The sequence below is a fragment of the Apus apus genome, chromosome 3 (genome assembly GCF_020740795.1).
Source record: "Apus apus isolate bApuApu2 chromosome 3, bApuApu2.pri.cur, whole genome shotgun sequence".
In the NCBI taxonomy this organism is placed as follows: domain Eukaryota; kingdom Metazoa; phylum Chordata; class Aves; order Apodiformes; family Apodidae; genus Apus; species Apus apus.
The window spans coordinates 87,539,947-87,561,039 of record NC_067284.1 but is presented as its reverse complement, the minus strand read 5'-3'; the positions used below and the strand labels follow the sequence as shown (position 1 = coordinate 87,561,039).

At 43.3% G+C, this 21,093-nt stretch overlaps 1 protein-coding gene across 4 annotated transcripts; it reads left to right on the top strand.

The window, feature by feature from the left end:
* Nucleotides 1-49: 49 nt before the first annotated feature.
* TAF5L (TATA-box binding protein associated factor 5 like) lies at nucleotides 50-21,093 on the top strand. Of its 4 annotated transcripts, none has more exons than XM_051614161.1 (5): nucleotides 50-266; nucleotides 5,096-5,240; nucleotides 9,587-9,691; nucleotides 12,476-13,200; nucleotides 19,160-21,093. In XM_051614161.1, exons 2-5 carry the CDS (start codon nucleotides 5,099-5,101, stop codon nucleotides 19,955-19,957), a joined length of 1,770 nt encoding a protein of 589 aa, XP_051470121.1. In that variant the 5' UTR covers nucleotides 50-266; nucleotides 5,096-5,098; the 3' UTR covers nucleotides 19,958-21,093. The 4 variants fall into 4 exon arrangements, with proteins under 4 accessions (XP_051470121.1, XP_051470120.1, XP_051470122.1 ...); XM_051614160.1 differs by lacking the exon at nucleotides 50-266 and adding an exon at nucleotides 922-4,374; XM_051614162.1 differs by lacking the exon at nucleotides 50-266 and adding an exon at nucleotides 4,388-4,617.

Genomic DNA, 21,093 nt, shown 5'->3' with positions numbered 1-21,093 from the left:
AGGGCGCCTGCGCGGGGGCCGCCCCCGCCCCGCTCCCCCGCCCGCCCGCCGCGGCGTGTGTCAGGCAGCCATGGAGCGGCCGCCGCCGCCGCCCGCCGGCCCCCGGGCAGCCCCTGCCGCGCCAGCGCCAGCACCACCGGCAGCCAGGGGAGGCGGCAGCGGCGGCGCGCCCGCCGGCAGCGCCTGGCGCCGCTGGGCGCAGTGACAGCGCCCCCGCCGCCCCGCCGGCCCCCGCCTCCCGCCGCCGCGGCCGCCTGCGATGCCCAGTGAGTGGCGGGGAGCGCGGAGCGGGGCTGCGGGGCTGCGGGCCGGGGGCCGCGCCGGGCCGGGCCGGGGCGGGGGAGCGCGGCGGGGCGGCGCCGGCTGGCGGCGGGAGGCAGCCCTGGGCGTCCCGCCGGGCCGCCTCGTGGCGGAGGCCCGCAGGCCCGGCCCGGCGCGGCGCGGCGGGCGGCTCCCGGGAGGCCGGCGGGCCCCGGGAGGGCTGGGGCCCGGGGGCGGCGCTCGGGGCAGCCCCGGGGGAGGGCAGGGCCGGGCGCCCGCTCTGCGCTCGGAAGTCGCGGGGGGGGCTCAACTCGTCCAGTATCTTTATTTCTGCTTGCAAAGTGCGGGCTTTAGTGAGCTGCTTCTTACCGCACCGCTTCTCTTTTTTTTTTTTTTTCTTTTTTTCCTCTCTTTTTTTGGGGGAATACTTTCACTTTCGCGTCCTTCCAGCCGGCGCCCGTCAGTGTCCCAGCCGGGAGCGGGGCCCGGGCGGCCGCTCCCGCTCCCCGTCGGGGCTGCGGCCCCGGCCCGGCTGTCTCCGCGGGGCCCGGCGGAGGAAGGGCGGGCGGGTCTGCCGGCCGTGTGCGGGGTGCAGCGTGTCCTGCCCCGGCAGCGCGGGGTGGGCGGGTCCGGCAGGGGAAGCGGGCTGCTTGGCTCTGTCTTCAGGGAGAGGGGAAACGCACTGTAGGCTTGGCACAGCTCAATCCGTGGACGGTGAGCCCGCTCCAGGCCCAGGGCGAGTGGGTGGTGCAGGCTCTCCTGAAGTCACAGCTGGTTCCTCTCTGCCTCTTCGCGTGAACGTCTCTGCTCGGGCGAAGCCTCCTTCCCCCCGGCTCCGGCCGTCTGCAGCGCTTTTCCCGTTTTGCGCCGCCACGCCGGCTCCCAGTGTCAGCTTGTGGTGTTTACTTGCCCGTTCTGCGGAATTGCAGCTGCAGGGAAGTCCCTTTGGCTCTAGGGTCATGGTTACCTTTGTATCACTTTATCCTTATCTTGTTTATTCTGAAATTTTGTAATCCTTAGATGAACTTCATGTCACAAAGTTAAAAATTGGATGATTTTGTATTGTTGGTAGACCCTAAATTTCACCTGTAGTGAGGAGGTGATACTCCTCTGTCCACAGCTAAGGCTTGAGACACTGTTCTCAGTAGACAATATTCAAAGTGTGTTTCTGTAGGTTGTTCTTCAGGCTTTTTCTAACGTCCTTGGCTCTTCTCTGATGTTCACAGGTCTTTTCTCAGTCTGTTGTAAGGAAGAGACTGCTGTACCAGCATTGGGAAAGGAATGCAGGGTCTTTAAAAGCAGTGTTTCCAATGCTAGTTTTCAAGCTCTTTTTTGTATGTCTGTACTGATAATATTTCAAGGCCATTGAATCTGCCTAAACCTGCACTCAAGATGTAGGTTAGACAGGAAATGAACTTCCTGGCCCAATGCTTACTACACAGCCAATTTCCAGCTTTTGAAAGAGGAACTTGTGATGTGTTTTGTATGATCTGCTTCTCCTCCAGGTTTCTTCAGTGTTTTTTGTTCCTCAAAAAATTAACTCAATATCCTTTTTTTTTTTCTTTTCTCTAGTTTGCAGCGCTGCAGAGGACACTGCATTGTAGGTGTGCAGGCTCCTGATGTGCTCTTTCTTCTCTTTTTCCTTATGTATTTTGCTTATCAGTAAAAATAGTGCATGGCATTAGTATTTATTGTTCTCTCTGGATGTTTGAGAAGAACGAGGCAGCTAGGACTTCTGAACAATTGTTTCAAGCTTTTTGCAAGCTTGGACAGGGAACACTGTATGCCTTCAGTTTGTTTCATATTTTAGATATTATCTTTAGTGATGAGAGCTGGAGTCTTGACACTGAGCGGAGGTTAAAATGGCAGGCTCATCCTTATTTGCCTTTAAATTCTGCATCATTGACCTGTTGTAAACTGGCTCAGCTTGAACCCAGCTGAAGGCATTTTGGCAAGCCATCCTTATGCTTATTTTATGATATACTCTAATCTTGAGTTTTATCAAGAATATTTGTAGGAACTTCGTCTGTGCTCTTCCTGCACTTTCCATTAACACTTGCCCTGTTCCTGTGACACTGCTCTTTGTAATGCTGAGAGTGAAGTATAGAGGTAAAGTGAATGAAGAAACAGAGACCTGAAATGAAAGTAGGGGTGACAGTGTGTCTGATGCCAATGGGTGTTTCTTGGAGAAGATGCTTTTCCTGTAAGGTAGTTCCTGTTCTGTCACCTGGGAGTAGGGACAGAAACCTCCTTGAGGTAATGCTTGTAACACCCACTTCTGTGACTGGAGTAGTATACAAGGTATGTGAAGGGAGGAAGAAACTGTACAGATTGCATAAAGCAGCTGCAAACACCACCTTGCTAATCTTGGCTGAAGAAGCTGGGGCTCCCCTGTTATCCCCAAAGGTCTGAAAAATCTTGGACTTGAATCAGCTGCTAGTGACTTCTCCTTTCCCAGGCCCTTTTCTCTTGCTGCTAAAATGTCCAATCCTGATGATAGAATTTGAGACTACTTTTTTTTTTTTCTCTTTTTGCCTCTCATTTAAAATTGACCATTTTCACTGTTGGTCATCTGCTCACTCGGCAGCCTGAAAAGGCTGATCTCAGTGCTCCTCTTGTTTGTTACTGTCATTTCAAAGGGTCTTCTGGAGCTCTACATCTTTAACACACCAGTTGATGGTTTCTTTGATCCATGATGAGTTTATGAGGAATTACCTATACATCCATGCTGTGCCAGAGTGAATAAGGGTTTTCTCACCAAATCTAACCTTGTGCAAATTGATCCTGTAACTGAAGCAAAAAAAAGTATGGGCAAGGGTATTTCTAGATTCTCTTTCTGCAACTGAGCCACATACTTGAGGCTGGTTTGCACAGTTTTGACAGGCTAAACCACTTCAGAAACATTTGGTTTAATTTGTTCTGTGCCATTTGGGGAGTGAATTTCTTTTGGATTATACGTCAGTACAACAATCTAGATGCAAACTCAGAAATTATTTCTAGACCTGAAGTAAGCGTCTATGAGAGCATTTCAAATATAATTCAGTTGCTACCCAAACCTCTGTCGTATGGCAGTCTCTGCATTCATGTGGACCTAGACAAGTCCCTTGAACCTGAGTCCATGCTGATAGCTGAAATGCAGAATGGCAACATAATACATTGTGAAGTTTAGTTCACGATGTCTTTTAGGAGGGTGCTAAGGTGCTGATCCATTCCAGTGTCCACCTTTCTTTCATTGTCTTTGTTAGAATTCTGTCTTTCCTACAGTTTTGTGCAGCAGAAAAAGTGTTGTATTTGAGACAATGCAAGTCTCAAATATAATTTCTTTAATTGCAAGGAAGATGAAAAGGAAGCTTGCTTTTGGAGTGGATAAAGTTGTGGTTGAAAGTAATGAATTTAATAGGTCTATCTGGAAATGCTTTGAAATTCCACACCTGTTGGTGCCCCTTCCCCACCCTCAACAGTTATTTCACCTGTGAGAACAAATGGAAATCTTTTTAGGGTTTTCTCCAGAGCGTACGTGTTTGCAATTCCACATACCTGTTTAAAGTAACTTCTGCTGAAACCTTGCATCCCTGTCTGCTTGGAATTCCACAGAGTACTTACTGCACACTGAAGTGTGCATAGGTATTAGAAAAGGCTAATTTATGATCATATTTTTAAAGCTATCATTTTGTTAGAAATATGGTTCTTACAAGGGAGAGGAATGGGCATCCCTGTCTGTCTCTGAAAAGTTGCGTTTCGTTGGATTTATCTACTCAAACCAGAAAGCATGTGCACTGGAAAATGCATGCAGGTCTTGTGGCAGTGGGGTTGTAAGGTGTAGAACTACCTTGAGGTAGTCTGTACCTGTTATTCTGGTAGAATAAAACTGTTGCTTACTTCTGCTTTATTTAAAACCTTTTATGTTATCTGGACATCTGTGTAAAACTGATGGCTGTTTTGAAGGACTGGTGGCTGTCAGGGTCCACTCAAATAGCAAGAGAGCTGTTGCATTCATCTTGCTGAGTTTCTTTTTTTACAAGCCACAGGCTAAAAGCCAGCGTCAGGCTCCTTTAGGTTTTGAAATGCTGCCAAGTGGTGGTTGTGAGGATGGCTTTCAACATTTTTATAAATGTAAGAACATACATTTATATAAATTTAAAAATATTTTTAAATCCTTCAAATAATTTGTTTGTACTTCTATAGAAAGGAAGTCTAGATAGATGGGGGCAGGAGAAAAAGGCAGAAGGCTCTGCTTTTGTTTTTAATTTCCCTGTTGTTATTTTTATGGGGTCTTACCTGACTGAAGTGCCAGAAGTCTGGCTCTAACCTTGAAGTTCAGGTGATAAGCTATTGCTTCTTGAACTCCCCAAACAGGTAAAATGGATGTGCTATTGAAAGCATTTTGATTCTGAAATTTCCTTCTTGTATGTTAATTTCTCATTCCCTTGACTCTTTTTTTCTTGGTCAGTCAAGCAGAGGCATCAAAATATGACTGAAGAATACCCAAACTGCTACTGTAAAAAAGCAAGGAGGAGAAATGTTCACTTTCTATAAGTTAATATTTAACAGAATCAAATACTTCTGCTTATCACTGCAGTTTTAGTCTGGAATACTCAAAAATTATTTTTGCTTCCTCAGTGGAAATAGGAGAATTAGGCTGCAAAATATCTTTATGGATCTAATTCAAAGTTATCTAATTACACCTTAGGCACTAGCCTAAAGGTTTTGTTTCATCCTTCAGTAATGAAGTTGTTCGACTTCAGCAATGAAAATACGGAGCTGTTTGTTCTCTGTCAGTCCTAGTGTGTACCTACATTGCAAAAACCCCATCGTCTTTTTCTTTTCTCTCGAGGTCATGAAACGCGTACGCACAGAACAGATTCAGATGGCAGTGTCCTGCTACCTCAAGCGCCGTCAGTACGTGGACTCAGAAGGTCCCCTAAAGCAAGGCCTGAGGCTGTCTCAGACTGCTGAAGAGATGGCAGCTAATCTCACAGGTAATCCTATAGTATTTTCCATGCGTGCATCTTGGAAGAGTTGTGACAAGTGTATGTGTATTGGTAACTACATTAATTTGTCTGCATGACTGGACAGCTCTTCTTTTGAAATGAAGTAATTGCCTAGTGTAAAGCTGGCATGAGTTAGGAACTTCTGAAGAATTAAGATGTCTGGAAGTATAACAAGGTGAGATTTATGATCAATGAATCAGTAGGCTGAAATACCAGGTCATAATAGTGGAAACTGTGTGTGTTGTAACCCCAAAGAACATGAAGTCTAGTAAGTAGGGGTGCTTTGGGATGGAGATGAGAAGGGCCTGGATGAGGGATGAAGCAGAGGCTGGAAAATCTGTTTTACCTTTGTACACCAGGAGAGCTATATCCTGTGAAATGAAAATGATAAGGGCTGCTCTTTTCTCTGGACTAGTCAGCTTTCTAGTTGTGAAAGCTCTAGTCTGTCACTTGAAAAAAATGCTCCTTCAGTTGATGAGACAGTTTATTTCCCTACATGCCCTTTCTCCTCTTCCTTAACAGCTTCCAAATGCTGCTGCTCTACCTGATTTTAAAATCCCATCTGTGACAGTCTTCATTGTAATTATTATTTTTCTTATAACAAACTATGCTACTCCTTGAGCATATACAAATATTTAAAGGATTCAAGCAAAGTAGAGATTGTAAGGATTGAATTTATCAGGAAAAGTAATAGAAAATACTGGGCTGAACTTTAGGTGAAAATGCAAGGAGCAAATGTTTTCTGATAATGAAACTGCTTAAATTGTGACAGTATCCCAGGCTAAGAGTGGTGGAGACCATAGTTACTTGTGATAAAACTTAACAAAATGTTAGTTGCATATAACTGTGCTTGTAACTAGCCAAGAGTGGATACCAAAAGAGCTCCTTCCACCTGTAGAATATTTTGCCATAGTTACAATCCAAAGATGAGGGACTTGTGGGTGAATGTCCAGGCTGACTCTCTCAGAGGCCTGGAGGAAACTGGGTAATATTTCATTAATAGAAGTGACCTACATCGTCTTAACGTTTTTCGGTTCCCTGCTGTTTTCAGAGTACCTATCGGAAGTTTGTTGCAAGTCCTTGAAATAATACTGAAGGAAATGGGGAAGGAATGAAACCAAAGCAAAATGCTGAATTATTTTTGATGGGAGATTTTACAGGAGAGATTGGTAGAAAGGTCGGTGTTGAAATGGGCTTCGAGCTTGGGTCCAATCCAAAACAGGAGGACACAAGAGTATCTGAAGTGAGAGAGATGAACTGGATTGTAAGCCCTTGCATTTGCATATGGCATAATGCGGACAAAAAAAATCTTTCAGTAAAGAGTGTGTATGAGAGTGTGACTAGGTTTTGTCTTTTTACTAATCTTCCACCAAATGTTACTACTAAATTTCTTATTATTAGTCTGGATCATTTAGCCAGTGCAAGGGCTTTGTGGCCAGTGATTCAGAACTTAGTACTCAAGTTTTCATTAGAACTGAAAATGGTCTGCTCTCAGGTACTCAGCCTCTTGCTTCTTACTGTCAAACACAGTGAGTATGCTGCAGTTTCCTGAATGACTGTTGAAAAAGAAAAACCCAGCTTGTACTGATTCTGACAACAGAGGCTGAAAATACTTTCTGCTGCAGTCATCTCAGTTTTACAAACTGTATAAAACCTGACCAGATTCTAAAACCTGCATTGCTTTATTTTGGGGAAAGTGATCAGTTTTTTTTGTCTGAAGATGTTTTTGCTCATTCCTTAAGAAAATTCATCTTTCTTGTTCTGTTCAGCTCTTGTGTTTTGTTTGACTTTTAAATTATCCAGCCTGTACAAATGGGAGAGTGAAGAGCTGGTTACTTCTCTCTTAAGTTCAGTGATTTCCTCTTTCACAGTGAAGTGTATTCTGGTTTTGATTTCAAATAGCTTTGTTTCTCAGCTGTAGCTCAACATTTCTTTTTAGCTTTTTCCAGGGTTTCTTCAGTCCTTCTCCATTGCTTCATGTACTTGCTGTATCTGTACAACTGTTCTCAAAGAATAGAGCAGCACAGGTTGGAAGGGACCTCAAAAGATCATCTACTCTGACTTGTTGTGGGAAAGGGAGCCCAGATGAGATTATCTAGCACCCTGTCTGATTGCATCTGCAGTAAAATACAGCATAGAGCTTCCTTGTGTCTATCCAGTATTTCTGTAGAAAACTGGAAGAATATTTAAGGACAAAATAAGTGACTAGCGAACAGATTCCTCTAATATTGCCCATAGTATACTGCGACACACAGGACTGTCTGAAAGAATTGCTGGCTGCCATTACTGGAGGAGATGTTTCCAATAGGTGTTCTTATGAAACTACGGTAGATTTATTGATGTATGAGAAGGCTATATGGCCAGTGTTTTAATTCCACCATGACAAAAATATGCCTGGAAATTTACTCTTGTTTTGGAATCAGTTGAGCTCTGCACGGCATGATCAAGGTGGCAAGTCATTCCCATTCCTGCTGAAATGGGGCCACCGGAACTCTGAAGAGCTGACCCTTGTATGTAACCCTGTGACACAGAATAAAAGACAAACCCTCATATTTGTTTTTCTTCACTTTTACAATGGGTAATATAGATTACATTGAAAACCATCACTAAGCATTTTTTAGTTACTACATGCATGCAGTTTACTTTCTTATGCTGAATATTTATTATATTAAATTTTAAGTCTGAATAGTACAATGTTTTACTTGAGCTGTTAAGTAATACCAATATGTGAGCCTGGAGTTCTTACCAGCTTTAAGTTTCTGAAGCAGCCAGGATGTAGAAAGTAGAGTATCTTTGTCCCTTTCAGCAAGTTTTATTTCTTTGTTTCTAAATTATTTGAGAGCAGATCAGGTGTTGGGGCTGGAATGTATTTTTTTTCTGATGAGGCAACTATGAGCACAGCCCAACTCTGTTTCCAAAGCCAAATTCAGCTTGCCCCTGAGAGCTAGTTAACATACCTCCTCCATTTTCATAAGCTCTGGGAAAACAGACCTGTGTCTTACCAGTGGGAGAGAGGGAAGAATAGCAACAGGCTGCCTGTACACCATGTGCTGATCTCTTTCTAATTAAGAGCATTGAGATGAGCTGGAGGCTGGCCTATCTCTTTTTACCATGTGAACATTTGATGATGTTGTTTATAGACTTCCAGGGCTGTCAGAGTTGTGCCTCTGTGCGTGAGCCAAATGCTGGAACAAAAAGTGATCAATCAGGAGGAAGAAGGCAAAGACAGAGGATGGAAAGCAGTGGGGGGCAGGGGAGACTGAAAGAAGTTGAGGGAGTTAACAGGGAGAGTAATGAAAATAGGTTTTGTGGAGGGGAAAATAGTTACGAATTGAAAAAAAAAAATCGGGAAAGGAAAACAGAGGAATTCCGTATGCTTTCACGCTCTTTTTAGAGAGCAAGTGAATAATCATACTAGTTACAATTTTGTAACCTGTGTTTTTAATCACTGGTATTTGTATATACCCTTAGGGCACGTTGGTGGGTGTCTGTAAATTTGCACGAAGTCCCCTGTTGGATTCTGAGAGGTTAGCAGAAGAGTAAAGGTTTGGCGCAAAAGGAGAAGTCAGTTCCCTCTGAACAGTTCAGAACCACTTTTACTGGGGTTAACACTGGTTCTGAAATTCAGTTTAATGCCATCTCAGGAGACCATAACAACTGGATTTGTGGTCAGATACCAGCTGCCCTTTAGCCTAAAATCCTAAGGGAGTAGGACACATTTTGATTTAAAACTACTAAGTGTTTGCTTAGAGGTTCAGTGTGGTTTCACTGCTACCTCGAGGAGACTAGTAAATTATAATCATTATCTTTTATTGTAAATGATGATGACTGGAACAAGGAATTTGAGATTCTGAGGTAGTGTCACTCTAGACCTACTGTCCACTATGATTGGTGGATGCCACTGAAAAAGAAACTTTGTTTTGGAGGAAGTGATAAATTCCTTAGTAATCTTTGCTGAGTACAAAGTAGCAAAGCCACTGAGTCTGTTGTAAAACTGTTAAGGGATCTGTGATGGTGTTACTTTGAATTTCTTGGGGAACCTGAGGTTGTATTTGAAAACTTAAAAATGTAGTCTCAGGGGAGCAGGTAAATAGCTGAGACTTTTAGGGGTTTCTTTTAAAGCTTTTAGGGTATTTTCGCATTCATGATCTGTCTGGTTTGTTAATGCCATGCTTATATAGAGGTTTTGGATTGGGTCATCCCTGGGTGCTTTGAAAGATGAAGTATCATCTTGGTGGCTGTGTTACCTTGGATTTCATTACAAGCTTTGCTTCTGGATGCACTTGCAAAACTCCTGAAGTTCCTATTTAATTTTTACTTATTTTATTTCACAGTCCAATCTGAATCTGGTTGTGCCAACGTGGTGTCTGCAGCTCCCTGCCTGACGGAGCCACAGCAATATGAAGTACAATTTGGACGATTACGCAATTTTCTCACAGGTAAATATCAGGACACAAGGAAGAGGAAAACAGCTGGGTTTTTGTCATTTCAACGAGTAATAAAATTTAAAATAATTTATCCAACAGTCTTTTGCTTTCTAGTTTTGAGATTTCAGTTACTACAACTAGAAATATTTATTTTTCCTTTTTTGTTGTTGCTCTCTGAGTGCTGAGTACCTTTGGCTTTTGTAGATTGCTGACTGTTTGCCCTTTCTTGTTCAAGCATTTGGTCTTTGCAGATCTTCTAGACAACAGCATACATAGACAGGACAAGAAGGAAGATTAGAGTGTTTCATGTGAAAGGCAGGTAACTTAGAAATGAGTGTAGTTCTCTGCTATCGCCTAGTTTAGCATTTTTTATTTTATTCATAACTGGCTTATTTTTGTGATCTAGATTTTTAAGGGAGAGTTTGTTCCCTTAGATTTTATCTGTACTGCCTTTGAGACTGGAGGTATATGACAAAGTAAATAAAATTCTCATTCTGAAGTGTGATGCAGAAGACAATAATGATTTTATTTTTTATATATATATTTGTTAATAGTTTAAAAAAAAAGTTCTCCTGGAAATGTCCTTATTTCTTCTATGAGCCCTCAATGTGGGAAGAAGAGAGCAGATAGTATTTTTAGAGAATTGTACCAAGAAAAGTGAGGTTGCCACTCTGCCTTTGGGTGCTGATACATTCAGTGTAGGGATTTGATCCCAGTGTGCATAACACTAGGATTAATATTCCTGATAATTGTTGAAGGGAAAAAGAGGGATGCAAGCAGAGGCAGAAAATAGTGAAGTCTTAGCCTTACCACCTAGAGCAGCTCAACACCGTTGCACTTTAGTATCAGAGGTGAATCTTTATGGTTCAGTAGATTTTTGAGAAGTATGATTGCTCTGTTCAGTGGCTTAAATATTACTTGGGGAAGTGCTAGGCACAGTTTTGGTGTTCAGATGGACTGTTTTAAATCTTTTCTGTCTCTCTCGCTCGGTTTTGATTTCTTATTCCCATGCAGAAACAGAAGCAGCTCATGTGTGTAACTTGCCAGCCAGCCACAAGGCATCTCAGGACACTTGCCAATTCTGTGATGCCTGCCCTCAGGGGTACTGAATAGTGGGAAGGGGACTAGGTCCACTGAATAATTTAGGAATAACTCTAGAGACCTCTACTTCCACTAGCTGCTTAAAGCAGGGCAAGACTGAAATTTGATCGGGTTGCTCAGAGCCTTGTCCAACCAGGCTTTGAAAACGAAAAAACGTGGAGATGGCTCCGCATCTCTGGGCCCCCGCTGCAGGGCTGAGCAATTTGGTGAGAATTTCCCTTGAAACAGCTTGCCTGCTGTCCTGTTACTGAGCACCTCTGAGAAGAAACTGGCTCTTTTTCCTCAGTGATGCAGGTATGAAAGGCGGCAGTTGGATACTCCCTTATTCTTCTCCAGGCTAGACAGACCCAGCTCCTATAACCACTTTTCCTGTGTTCCTTGGGAACATTTTGCTTCGTTCCTGTTTTCTGCCAGCCTACCATCTCTTCCCTTTTTCCTCCACTGCAGAGTGACATCCTTCCAATGGCTGCATTTCTGGACTAGAGCAGCTGGAGAGAAAAGAGTGCTTGCTGGCTGCTTAGAGCTTTTATGCCATACAGACCACTGGTTTCACTGGCTTTGGCCCAGTTTCAGTGGGACAGAAAGGAGAATAATGCTAAAGTATGCAAATTCATATGTATACACTGCACACCATACACATGCTCTGTAGTTATTCATATAGAAATGGAAGAGAGGCACATTATGTACCGGAGAAAGTCAGAGTTTTCAACAGAAGAGGAAAAATAACCTGATAAAAAGGGGAAAAAAAGATTGTGCATTGGTGAGTGGCAGGAGGCAAGTTGAAAAGAAGCAATACTGCTTGAGGATCAGCAATGCCTATGTTGTTCCCGTAATGTGGATCTTTTGGTCCTCCAGTAACTCATTCTTGCAGCTCTGTATGCTGCCACAGTGTTCTGCAGCAGGGCTCCCCTCCTGGCAGCTACCTGCAGCCGGCTGAACGTGGGAGGGAAGCGGCCCCAAGAAGCTGGCGAAGGAGGGGTGGAGCTGTTGCACAGATTAGTCTCTGCAAGGTACAGCACAGCCTAATCGGGAGTTTGTTACACTGTGTGCTAGGAATTACTGCTGGGATTTGCCTTGGCAGAGACAGGGAGAGAGAGAGAGAAAACATGCACATGGGCAGGCACAGAAATAAAACAAGAGCACAGCATATTGCAGTACATTTTGGAAACTAGCTTCCTTTCCCTCAGAGACAAATCCAAAGCACAACATGCAAGTTTTATTAAAGCTGAGAGGAAAAAAAGCCACCGAAGTTCAGGCCCGTACAAGCTTGGTAAACAAATTTTTACTTAAACAATACTATTTTAAATATAATTGTTACATTTTAAAGTCCATTTCTTGCAATAAACAGGGGCTGTTCTTCTTTTTAAACGAGTAGGGAAAAAATCAGCTGCCATGTAGTATGAAGTGTTATTTTAATAGCTGGCCTGCACCTAAAAAGGGTTTTGAAATTTCTGCATTTTTTTCTGATTGTGTATCTGACTGACTTGAAAATCTCTCTCTGGATCTGTACTAGGTATTGTGTATCCCCTTAAGGTGACAGAAGCGGTTCACTAAGATGTGCCAACTAAAGTCTCCTCTTGCTTGCTCTCTGATGCTACTGTCAAGGCTTTTTGCAGTAATTGTCCTTGCTGTATTTTACTCTCAGTAAAAAGTGGATTGAGAAATCATTCCAAGTGTGTTACTGTTTTTATATAGATTCGGATTCTCAGCACAGCCATGAAGTGATGCCTCTTCTGTATCCCCTCTTCGTCTACCTCCATCTGAACATGGTCCAGAATGGCCTAAAAAGCACAGTGGACAGTTTTTACAGCCGCTTCCATGGCATGTTCTTGCAGAATGCCAGCCAGAAGGATATCATTGAGCAGTTGCAGACAACCATGACTATTCAAGATATCCTGTCCAACTTGAAGCTCCGGGCTTTCCTGGACAACAAGTACGTCATCCGCCTTCAAGAGGACAGCTACAACTACCTTCTTCGCTACCTCCAAAGTGACAACAACAACGCCCTGTGCAAAGTCCTGACTTTGCACATTCACCTGGATGTACAACCTGCCAAGAGGACTGACTACCAGCTCTACGCTGGTGGGAGCTCCTCGCGCAACGAGAGCAATGGCCTGGAGCCCAGCGACGTGCCAGCTTCCATTCTGCAGAATGAGGCAGCACTGGATTTACTGCAGGACAGCATTAAACGTGTCAAGGACGGGCCCCCTTCCTTAACGACCATCTGTTTCTATGCCTTCTATAACACAGAGCAGTTGCTAAACACTGCAGAGATTTCACCAAATAGCAAGCTGCTTGCTGCTGGGTTCGACAATTCGTGCGTGAAGCTGTGGAGCTTGCGTTCCAGGAAGTTAAAATCTGAGCCCCATCTCGTTGATGTGTCCCGCATCCGCCTGGCTTGTGACATCCTGGATGAGGAGGTCTGGATACCCTTTTTCTTCCCCCCCCCTCCTCACTCTTTCTGCTGAGCTATTTTGGGCATGCATTGTGGAGTATCTAGTAATGTTTTAAGGGAGACCATGAGGCTGTTCCACATCCTGTCTGCCTTGATGCAAACATTTTATAGCCTGCTCTTGTCCTTGCGCTTTCCTGTACTGCTTGTAAATGCTCCACTGAGGTGCCATGAATTTGTGTTCAGGTCATAGTTTGTTAGTCCTAGGTTCTGATCTGCCTCCTCCTACTGTCCTTGAAGAGATGACAGTATGCAAGTAGCCCAGTAAGGACAGGTGACTAGGGAAGGTCCCTTCCCTAAGAAGCATGGAGCCTTCTTATGGTTGGGAAGATGAAACAAGAAGATGTGGGTGGTAAAAACACACTGTCATGAATGAAAAATAGAAGGAAAGCAGCTCAGAACAGAAGAGTGGAGGGAAGGGACAGATGCAGGAAGAAGAAAATAAGAACAAAATAAGGAAGGAGCCAAAGGAGGCTGGTCTAGGGCCTCAGGAAGAAGAAGGGATGCCTAAGTGCAAAACTGTATTTAAGGAATCACCTTAACCAGAGGTGAAGAGTTAGCATGGAAAAATTATGCAGAATGTGTCTCTTTTAAGGAGTCTGCAGTGTAAAAGCTTCAGAGGCTTTAAGCTGCTGGAGTGCTGGAAAGACAGGGATGCGTGTGCTTTCACGTGCCAGGTTAGATAGCATCTTCTCGTTTACTCTTTTTGCCTTCTAGTCACGCCCTTCCTTCCCTCTCTGCTACAGCTGCCCACGTACCATCTTATATCTGGTTAGAGATCAGAATTTGTGACTTTTCTTTTGTTTAATCACTCCCCTCTTGAAGGAGGGAAAAAAAAAACACGCCTTTTTTGTTCTTGTGTTGAGTATTTAGCAGGAGAAATATCCTTTTTTCCTCTTTTTTCTTCTCACAGAAAATACCTAGTGGCAGGGTTCTGTTTATTTTAGAAGAGTGCAGAGGGCTTGCTGTACAAAGGGATCTATGGTTAGGGTTTGCTTTGTTAGTCAGCTTGAGAACTAGAGGCAGGCATCCAGGTGAGATAGCACAGCAACACGCTTCTCAGGTTAACCCTTTCTGCAGAGTGAGCAGGGAAGTGGCTCAGAGTAGCCCAAGATGGAGCTATGGACTTGTTTTCATTATAAGCTTGCAAGAGTTCATAGGGCACCTGACTGTGTATATTGCCTGTCATGGAAACCAAATGTCAATAATCTGTGGCAGAGAAGAATTTATCTTTTAAATCATCAGGTCACCTTTTTTGGCTCCAGACTATAGAAAAGTGAGATACTGCCAGGTTACCAGGACTGTATAGTAGCTGCTTTTTTTTTTTTTGGCATGTAAGCAAGCACATACTTGCTTATCATACATGTAGTATGATGTAGTATGAAATGGCTGCAGAAGCTTGAGTACAAATGGCTCTTGTTGGCTATTTAACATTTTGTGTATCCTACAGTATTTATGCACAGGTCTAACACCAAAAACTGGTCAAAGACCAGCATAGGTCAAAGTTGTCATTGCCCTGAGTGACTTCACTACCAACAAAACAAATAGTGACTTGATCAGGAGTTCAAAGTTAAGGGGTGGATACCAGCCTGAGCACACTGCTGGTTATATGTCACAGATGCAAATGAAAGCCTGTGGTCTACAAAGGAAATAAATTGCATTATCTGGGAGCCCTCCATGAAAATACACAGGCACCCATGGGGTTCCAGGTGGGAACAGACCAACACCTGCTTGGGTGCCACAGGAGTAGAAGCCACAGATACCAAGACAGACCAAAAAAAGACCACTCTGGCTGGGCTGCAGCCATCAGTAATGCAGCTCAGTATGAGCAGGGGCTGTGTTTGAGAGTCTCACTGCAGTCAGTATATGATCAGCAAGAATTCACAGCATACATCTTATGAAAGCTTTGACAAAGAACAAAAATTCTGAATGTGCTTTGACATGACTTCAGTGAGTTCTATAGAATAACTTGTGAGGCTGTTAAACTTGGCTAGGTTTTGTAAGGTTTCTTAATTTTGTTTTGGTTGACTTCTGTTTTGTTTAATTATCTTTGGATTCTGTGTTTCAATAGTAGTGCCTGATGTAATTAATCTTCAGCTTGGTTTCTGATGTCCTGCAAGCAAATAAATCCTTTGTTTATGAACATATAGAGGTCTAAAAATGTGAGTTTCAGTAGATCTCCTCCAGGGTGGCATTGCAACTAGACTATTTGATTTATTACCTCTTTCTGGGTTTATGTAAAAAATGAGACTTGGGAAAAGTGTTGGAGAATGTTATTCTTTTCTAGTCTACATAAAGTTTTTGTGTCAGTAAGGTCAGAGTCTTCTACTAGGTGTAGTTTTAGTGAATTTTGCTCAGTATGATGCCCCAGTACATTTTATCAGTGTTGTCTTGCTTCTTTGAAATAGGAGAGGCTTACTATTTTGGGTTAAAGTAATTCAGTTTTCTTTATAATAGCATCTCATAAATGCCACTTTATAGTCTCTCTTAGGGTCCAATACAAAAATGCAGGTTTGGGGCAAATGGAGGTATTGTTTGTCTCTGCAATTTTGGCATGTTCATAGCTGGTACTATATAAATGAACAACAGAAAATAATACTCTGTTCCAGACCTCAAGAGCAGCAGCCTGTCTAGTCTGTGAAGACTAAGACTTGACCCCATTCAGCTCTGTGTCTAAGATCCTGCTGTTGAGTGCCAGTGGTCCTTCAAGTGGTAGTGAGTGGGGATGGTGTCTGACACCTTGGTGGATAAGCAGATGGGAGGGAATACTAGAAGAAGCAGTAAGAAATGTCCTGCAGAGAGAGCCATGGTCTAGCCTCCCTCATCTTTCCCTGCTAGCAGATCCCTACTGTACGTAGGTAGCTAAGAGATCACCCCTCTTGATCTCTTAAGAGCACTGCAGGTTTAGTCTGATGATCCCACCCAGGGAAACCTGTTACTAGTTAGAAAAAAAGGGATAGGGTGATTTTTTGTTTTGTGTTGTTGGGTGGGGTTTTTTTAGGTTATTGTTGGTTTTTGAGTCTCACTGATTCCCTTGAGGCTTATTCCAAGTGGATTTTTGTGAGGTAGGTACTGTTTACTGCTCACAAAATTAAATGCATCAGCAGTACATTTTTCTGGGTCCAGAATTCTGTTATGCAACAATTATTAAGTAATAACTGAGGAGCTGAGCAGTCTTTCCATAGGTGTATCGTTTGGAAGTTCTCAGTGTAACAAAGCGTCCCAATGTTTTTATTATTTTCAGTTTCTTAATACTATAATTTTGGGAGTCTTGCACTTGCTCAGGAAGATACCCTATTCACTGCTGAAAAACTTTCAGGGTTTTTTTAACTTAGTAGTGTTTCCAGTAAGTTTTCCAGTTCTAGCATATTATGTGAAATTGGTTTGATAGTTCTTTTTGTAATGGATAGTACAAATAATAAAAGATAGCTTCTAGTGTGTAGGTTGTTGACTAAAACAGGCTTATATAACTGACTGACTTTCTTGCTCGTGCCAAGGAAATACAAATAGTTCATGTTAACTTGCAGCAGCAACCGCTTCAGAAGGAGGTAATGGATACTTAGGTAGTGCCCGGTGGTATGTTATATCCAGGAAACTTAATCAGTGTGTGAAACTGGAATCCTGAAAAAATATTAGGAAGAAGGAATTCCCTGCCTCCCTGCTGATTTGAAACACAGGTTGCAACCTTTCTAGAGCTGCTTTGCTGTAAATGCTTCCCTGTGTGTGGTAGTAGCTGTGGGATGCAAAAAAGTGTGTGCTCTATCTGGCAAAGAAGTTAAGCTTGGTTCTGCAAGGCAGTGATGTAGTGGCTGCATTTCCAGTTGTTTTTTATCCGGTCAGCAGACTAACTTGGATAAGCAGGAAATGGAAAAACTTCAATGATTCAGAAGCATTATAGGTAATACTGTTTTCAGTGAGCTATAACAACAGTGTACAGTTGTTAAGTGGATGGAAAAGCTAAGATTTCCTGCCTGCAACTGTACAGAAGTGTAGTTTTGAATGCTTCATCAGGCATTTTCAAATAAACTGCTACTGTAATATGAGAGAAGAGTAGGTGTTTTTAAAGATAAAGAATGTGTGCTTGCAGGCAGCCCAAGTAGCCCTCTAGGAATTTGAATGCATAAAATTAAGTACCCGGACTTGCAGAACTTACAAAAAACATAGTACAATACAGATAACTTGAATGTGCTTCCACTGGTAGCTTGTCAGGAATCTAATGGTCAGAATTAAATAGTAAAAAATGCTGCAGTTATCAGCCTCTCTCCTTTAATGTGGTAACATAGCCTAGAGATGCTGTGGATTCCAGCAAGCAATACTCTTATCTGAGGCAGAAAAAGCAATTTGAATAAGAATGGGGCTTTTCATGTTAGAGCCTGCAATTTCTCTCTGCCTCACCTCCATAGTAGAGATGAAGCTGGCTCCCAGCCGCATCATAAACTCCCGTGGACACTGACTACTGTGAAGGGAATTAACTTGCTAAACATGGCTTGCTGCCTACCACTAAACATGCCGCTGAGATGCAGAAAGGCAATGAATTAGCTAAGTCAGAATTTGCTCACCTCTGATGTCAGATTTGGAACCACTGGAGGAGAAGGGCTTTCAGGACTGTTGCTAAGTCTGAAGCAAAACTGTCTGTTAGTCCTCAGGTCAGAGGGATGGGAGATACTGTGTCAGCCAAGAGAGCTGCTGCTCACAACACACCAACTTCTGCTGGTCAGTCAGTAGCCTGGCAGCCCTGGGCAACTGGGTTTCCTCTAGGAGGGGGGGTGGGAAGTGCTCCTTTCAGCAGGAAACGGGCCAGTTTGTGGTGATAAAGAAGCAGCTCGCAAACAAAGGGACATCGTATTGAATTTGTTGTGCAGAGATTGTCTGTGAATGAGCATTACTGATTGAGTATTAAGGAAAAGTGTCTGCCTGACAGCTCTAAGGAAGGGTGGTCTCAGGCTACTACACAGGTGCTCCCCCAGTCATGGTTATCTTGCAGCCTCTCAGTGAAACCCCAGCTTTTTAGGGCAGGGACACTCGAGTTGAGATTTGTTGGAACTTCTGCAATCTGTAGCCTTCAAGTGTTGAGATGTGCTACTGAAGTAGACTTTCAGAAATTCTTACCCTCCACTGGAAGATTCTTTTAGCACAGTCACTGAACAGTCTTTACACTTGAAAGCCTTTAGTTATTCTCTTATCTGCCCTGATACTTGAACTGGAGAATTACAGGATAAAAAGGTTCGCAGTGCCATCCTTTTTGTGATTGTTCATCTTCTCCTACCCCAAAATAGATTCTTTGACCTAAATAAACTGCATACATTTCCTGTTCTACAGGGGCAAGGATGTGAAAGCACTCTGATGGAGCTTGCATGGAGAAATAGATATTACAGCCTTACATTGTTTCTGTTCACATGTGAGGCTAAGAAGGAATGTCCAGCAGACAGCTTGTCAAATAGGCTTTGTCTTTCCATCTCCTGCCTTTTGTTTAAGACATCTGTGTTTCTTTTTCTCTACTGTGAGATTCACTTCCACTAATAACCACACCAGAAGAGCAGATGCCAAGATCTGTGTCAACATCTTAGCCAAAAGTTTAGTAGAGAGCGGGTAGGGAATAAGCATATGTTTTTAGCAAGTGGAAAAATGTCTTAAAATATTTCTTTTTGTCCCTGTTTGTGTGCAGTCCCAGGTTAAGGTGCCATCTGGAGTGAGCATGAGGCTACCCAAAATGAAGACCTTTACATAAAGAGTCTTATCTTGCCATCTCTTTCTGCATTAACTTAAATGTAGCAAATGTGTAGCAATGTTTGTGTCTCAGAGTTGCACAAAATGTGCCACCTCTGAAATAACATGTATTAACACTCCTGTTTTCCTCATGGTCATTCCTGTAATTGAATGTATAAACATGCATTCCTTTTTTGTTTCATTTTCTCCTCCCCAACCAGGAGGAAGAGGACGACAGTGCAGGCACAGAAATGAAGATCCTTAGAGGACACTGTGGACCTGTGTATAGCACAAGGTTCCTTTCAGATAGTTCAGGACTCTTATCTTGTTCTGAGGACATGTCCATCAGATACTGGGACCTCGGAAGCTTTACAAACACTGTGTTGTACCAAGGACATGCCTATCCTGTCTGGGATTTGGATATTAGCTCCTGCAGCCTGTACTTTGCCAGTGGTTCCCACGATCGCACTGCCAGGCTCTGGACATTTGATCGGACGTACCCGCTGCGAATATACGCAGGCCACTTGGCGGACGTCGACTGTGTCAAGTTCCACCCCAATTCCAACTACTTAGCGACCGGCTCCACGGACAAAACCGTGCGCCTGTGGAGCACTCAGCAAGGGAACTCGGTGCGTCTTTTCACCGGGCACCGTGGCCCCGTCCTAGCACTTGCGTTTTCTCCCAACGGTAAGTACCTGGCGTCAGCAGGTGAAGACCAGCGGCTGAAGCTGTGGGACTTGGCATCAGGAACTCTTTACAAAGAACTGAGGGGGCACACGGACAACATAACCAGCCTTACTTTTAGCCCCGACAGTAGTTTAATTGCTTCGGCATCGATGGACAATTCGGTCCGGGTCTGGGACATTCGGAACACTTACTGCAATGCCCCTGCAGATGGGTCTTCCAGTGAACTGGTTGGTGTATATACCGGACAAATGAATAATGTACTGAGCGTACAGTTTATGGCCTGTAATCTTCTTCTAGTGACTGGAATTGCACAAGAAAATCAGGAACATTAATTTTTGTTTTTTTTCTTAGGGAAGTGGGTGGGTGTATTGAATGCCAGAGTCCATTGCAGCTGAGATTACTGACTGTGAAACACTTTTCTTCCTCTGCCCCCTTGAAAGGCATGTCCAGAGTGATGCAAATGCTTTAAAATGTCTTGCCCACAAAAAAGGTCTGTGCTGTTGCTGCAACAAGAAAAAGGAGCGATGAAAATACATATATCTTCTAATCCTGCAGGGATGGGGAAGGGGGGTGTACATCCAGTAGCTTGATGAATCTGAAAGCCTGGTCCAGACAAGTGAAACTGCCAACCAGATAAGCTGCTGACCTGCGCTTAAATGTCCTGCATTGATTGATGGGCACATCTTACCTACTGTTAACTGAGGCTTGAGTGTGTGGAGAACTACTGCCAAGTGTTTTTTTGTTTTGTTTTGCTTTTGTTTTCCTGGTATTGTGGAGGAACAGCGTTTTAAGACTTCTATTAAAAGAATACTATGTGTTTTCTACAGTGATAGTGGTCCTAAATATTACAGCTCCCTGTAGCACTTCTGGAATATTTTGGACTAGCTAAGTAGAAAATACCAGCCTTCTTTTTAGTAGGGAAATCTGACCTCAGTTGGGGCCCATCTCTGCGTGGTCATTTGGGTTTGGTTCCTGGTACTAGCTGTGATACTTGTATTTATGTTCCATTAATTAGGAATCTTTCTGAATCTGGTTGCACTGTGTTTTGAGGGTAGGAGGATAGTGAGGGTAGAGCAGTGGCTTTAAGAGTAATAAACAACTTGCCTTCTCTGGAGAGAGGGCACAATAGAACTGAAGCAGTTAAGTTTGGACTCCTAATGGAAATGGGGCATGTCAATCCACCACTGCACCTCACAGAAATATTTCCGTAAATGGAAGTTGGCAGTTTAGGGAGAAGGGAACAGGGAGGAAGAGACACACAAAGTGACATGGGAAAAAATAGTATTACTAAATTATTGTGCGTACACAGAGGCAGCTCTGCCAGTGTTGGATTTCTCTCAAAATGTTGCAATATCAGTTTCATGAACACTTTGTGAGATAAATCATCAGCATATACAACAAGGATCTGTGGAAAAAGCACGTTCTAGTTTGTCATTTCGAGAGATTAAATATTTCTGCTTTCTGGAAA

Bases quoted from the DNA above. Each gene is read 5' to 3' on its own strand.
- TAF5L (XM_051614159.1), top strand. From the start codon at position 5,009: ATGAAAATACGGAGCTGTTTGTTCTCTGTCAGTCCTAGTGTGTACCTA. The intron at 5,241-9,586 runs GTAATCCTATAG...TTTATTTCACAG, and splicing joins GATGGCAGCTAATCTCACAG to TCCAATCTGAATCTGGTTGT. The intron at 13,201-19,159 runs GTCTGGATACCC...CTCCCCAACCAG, and splicing joins GTGACATCCTGGATGAGGAG to GAGGAAGAGGACGACAGTGC.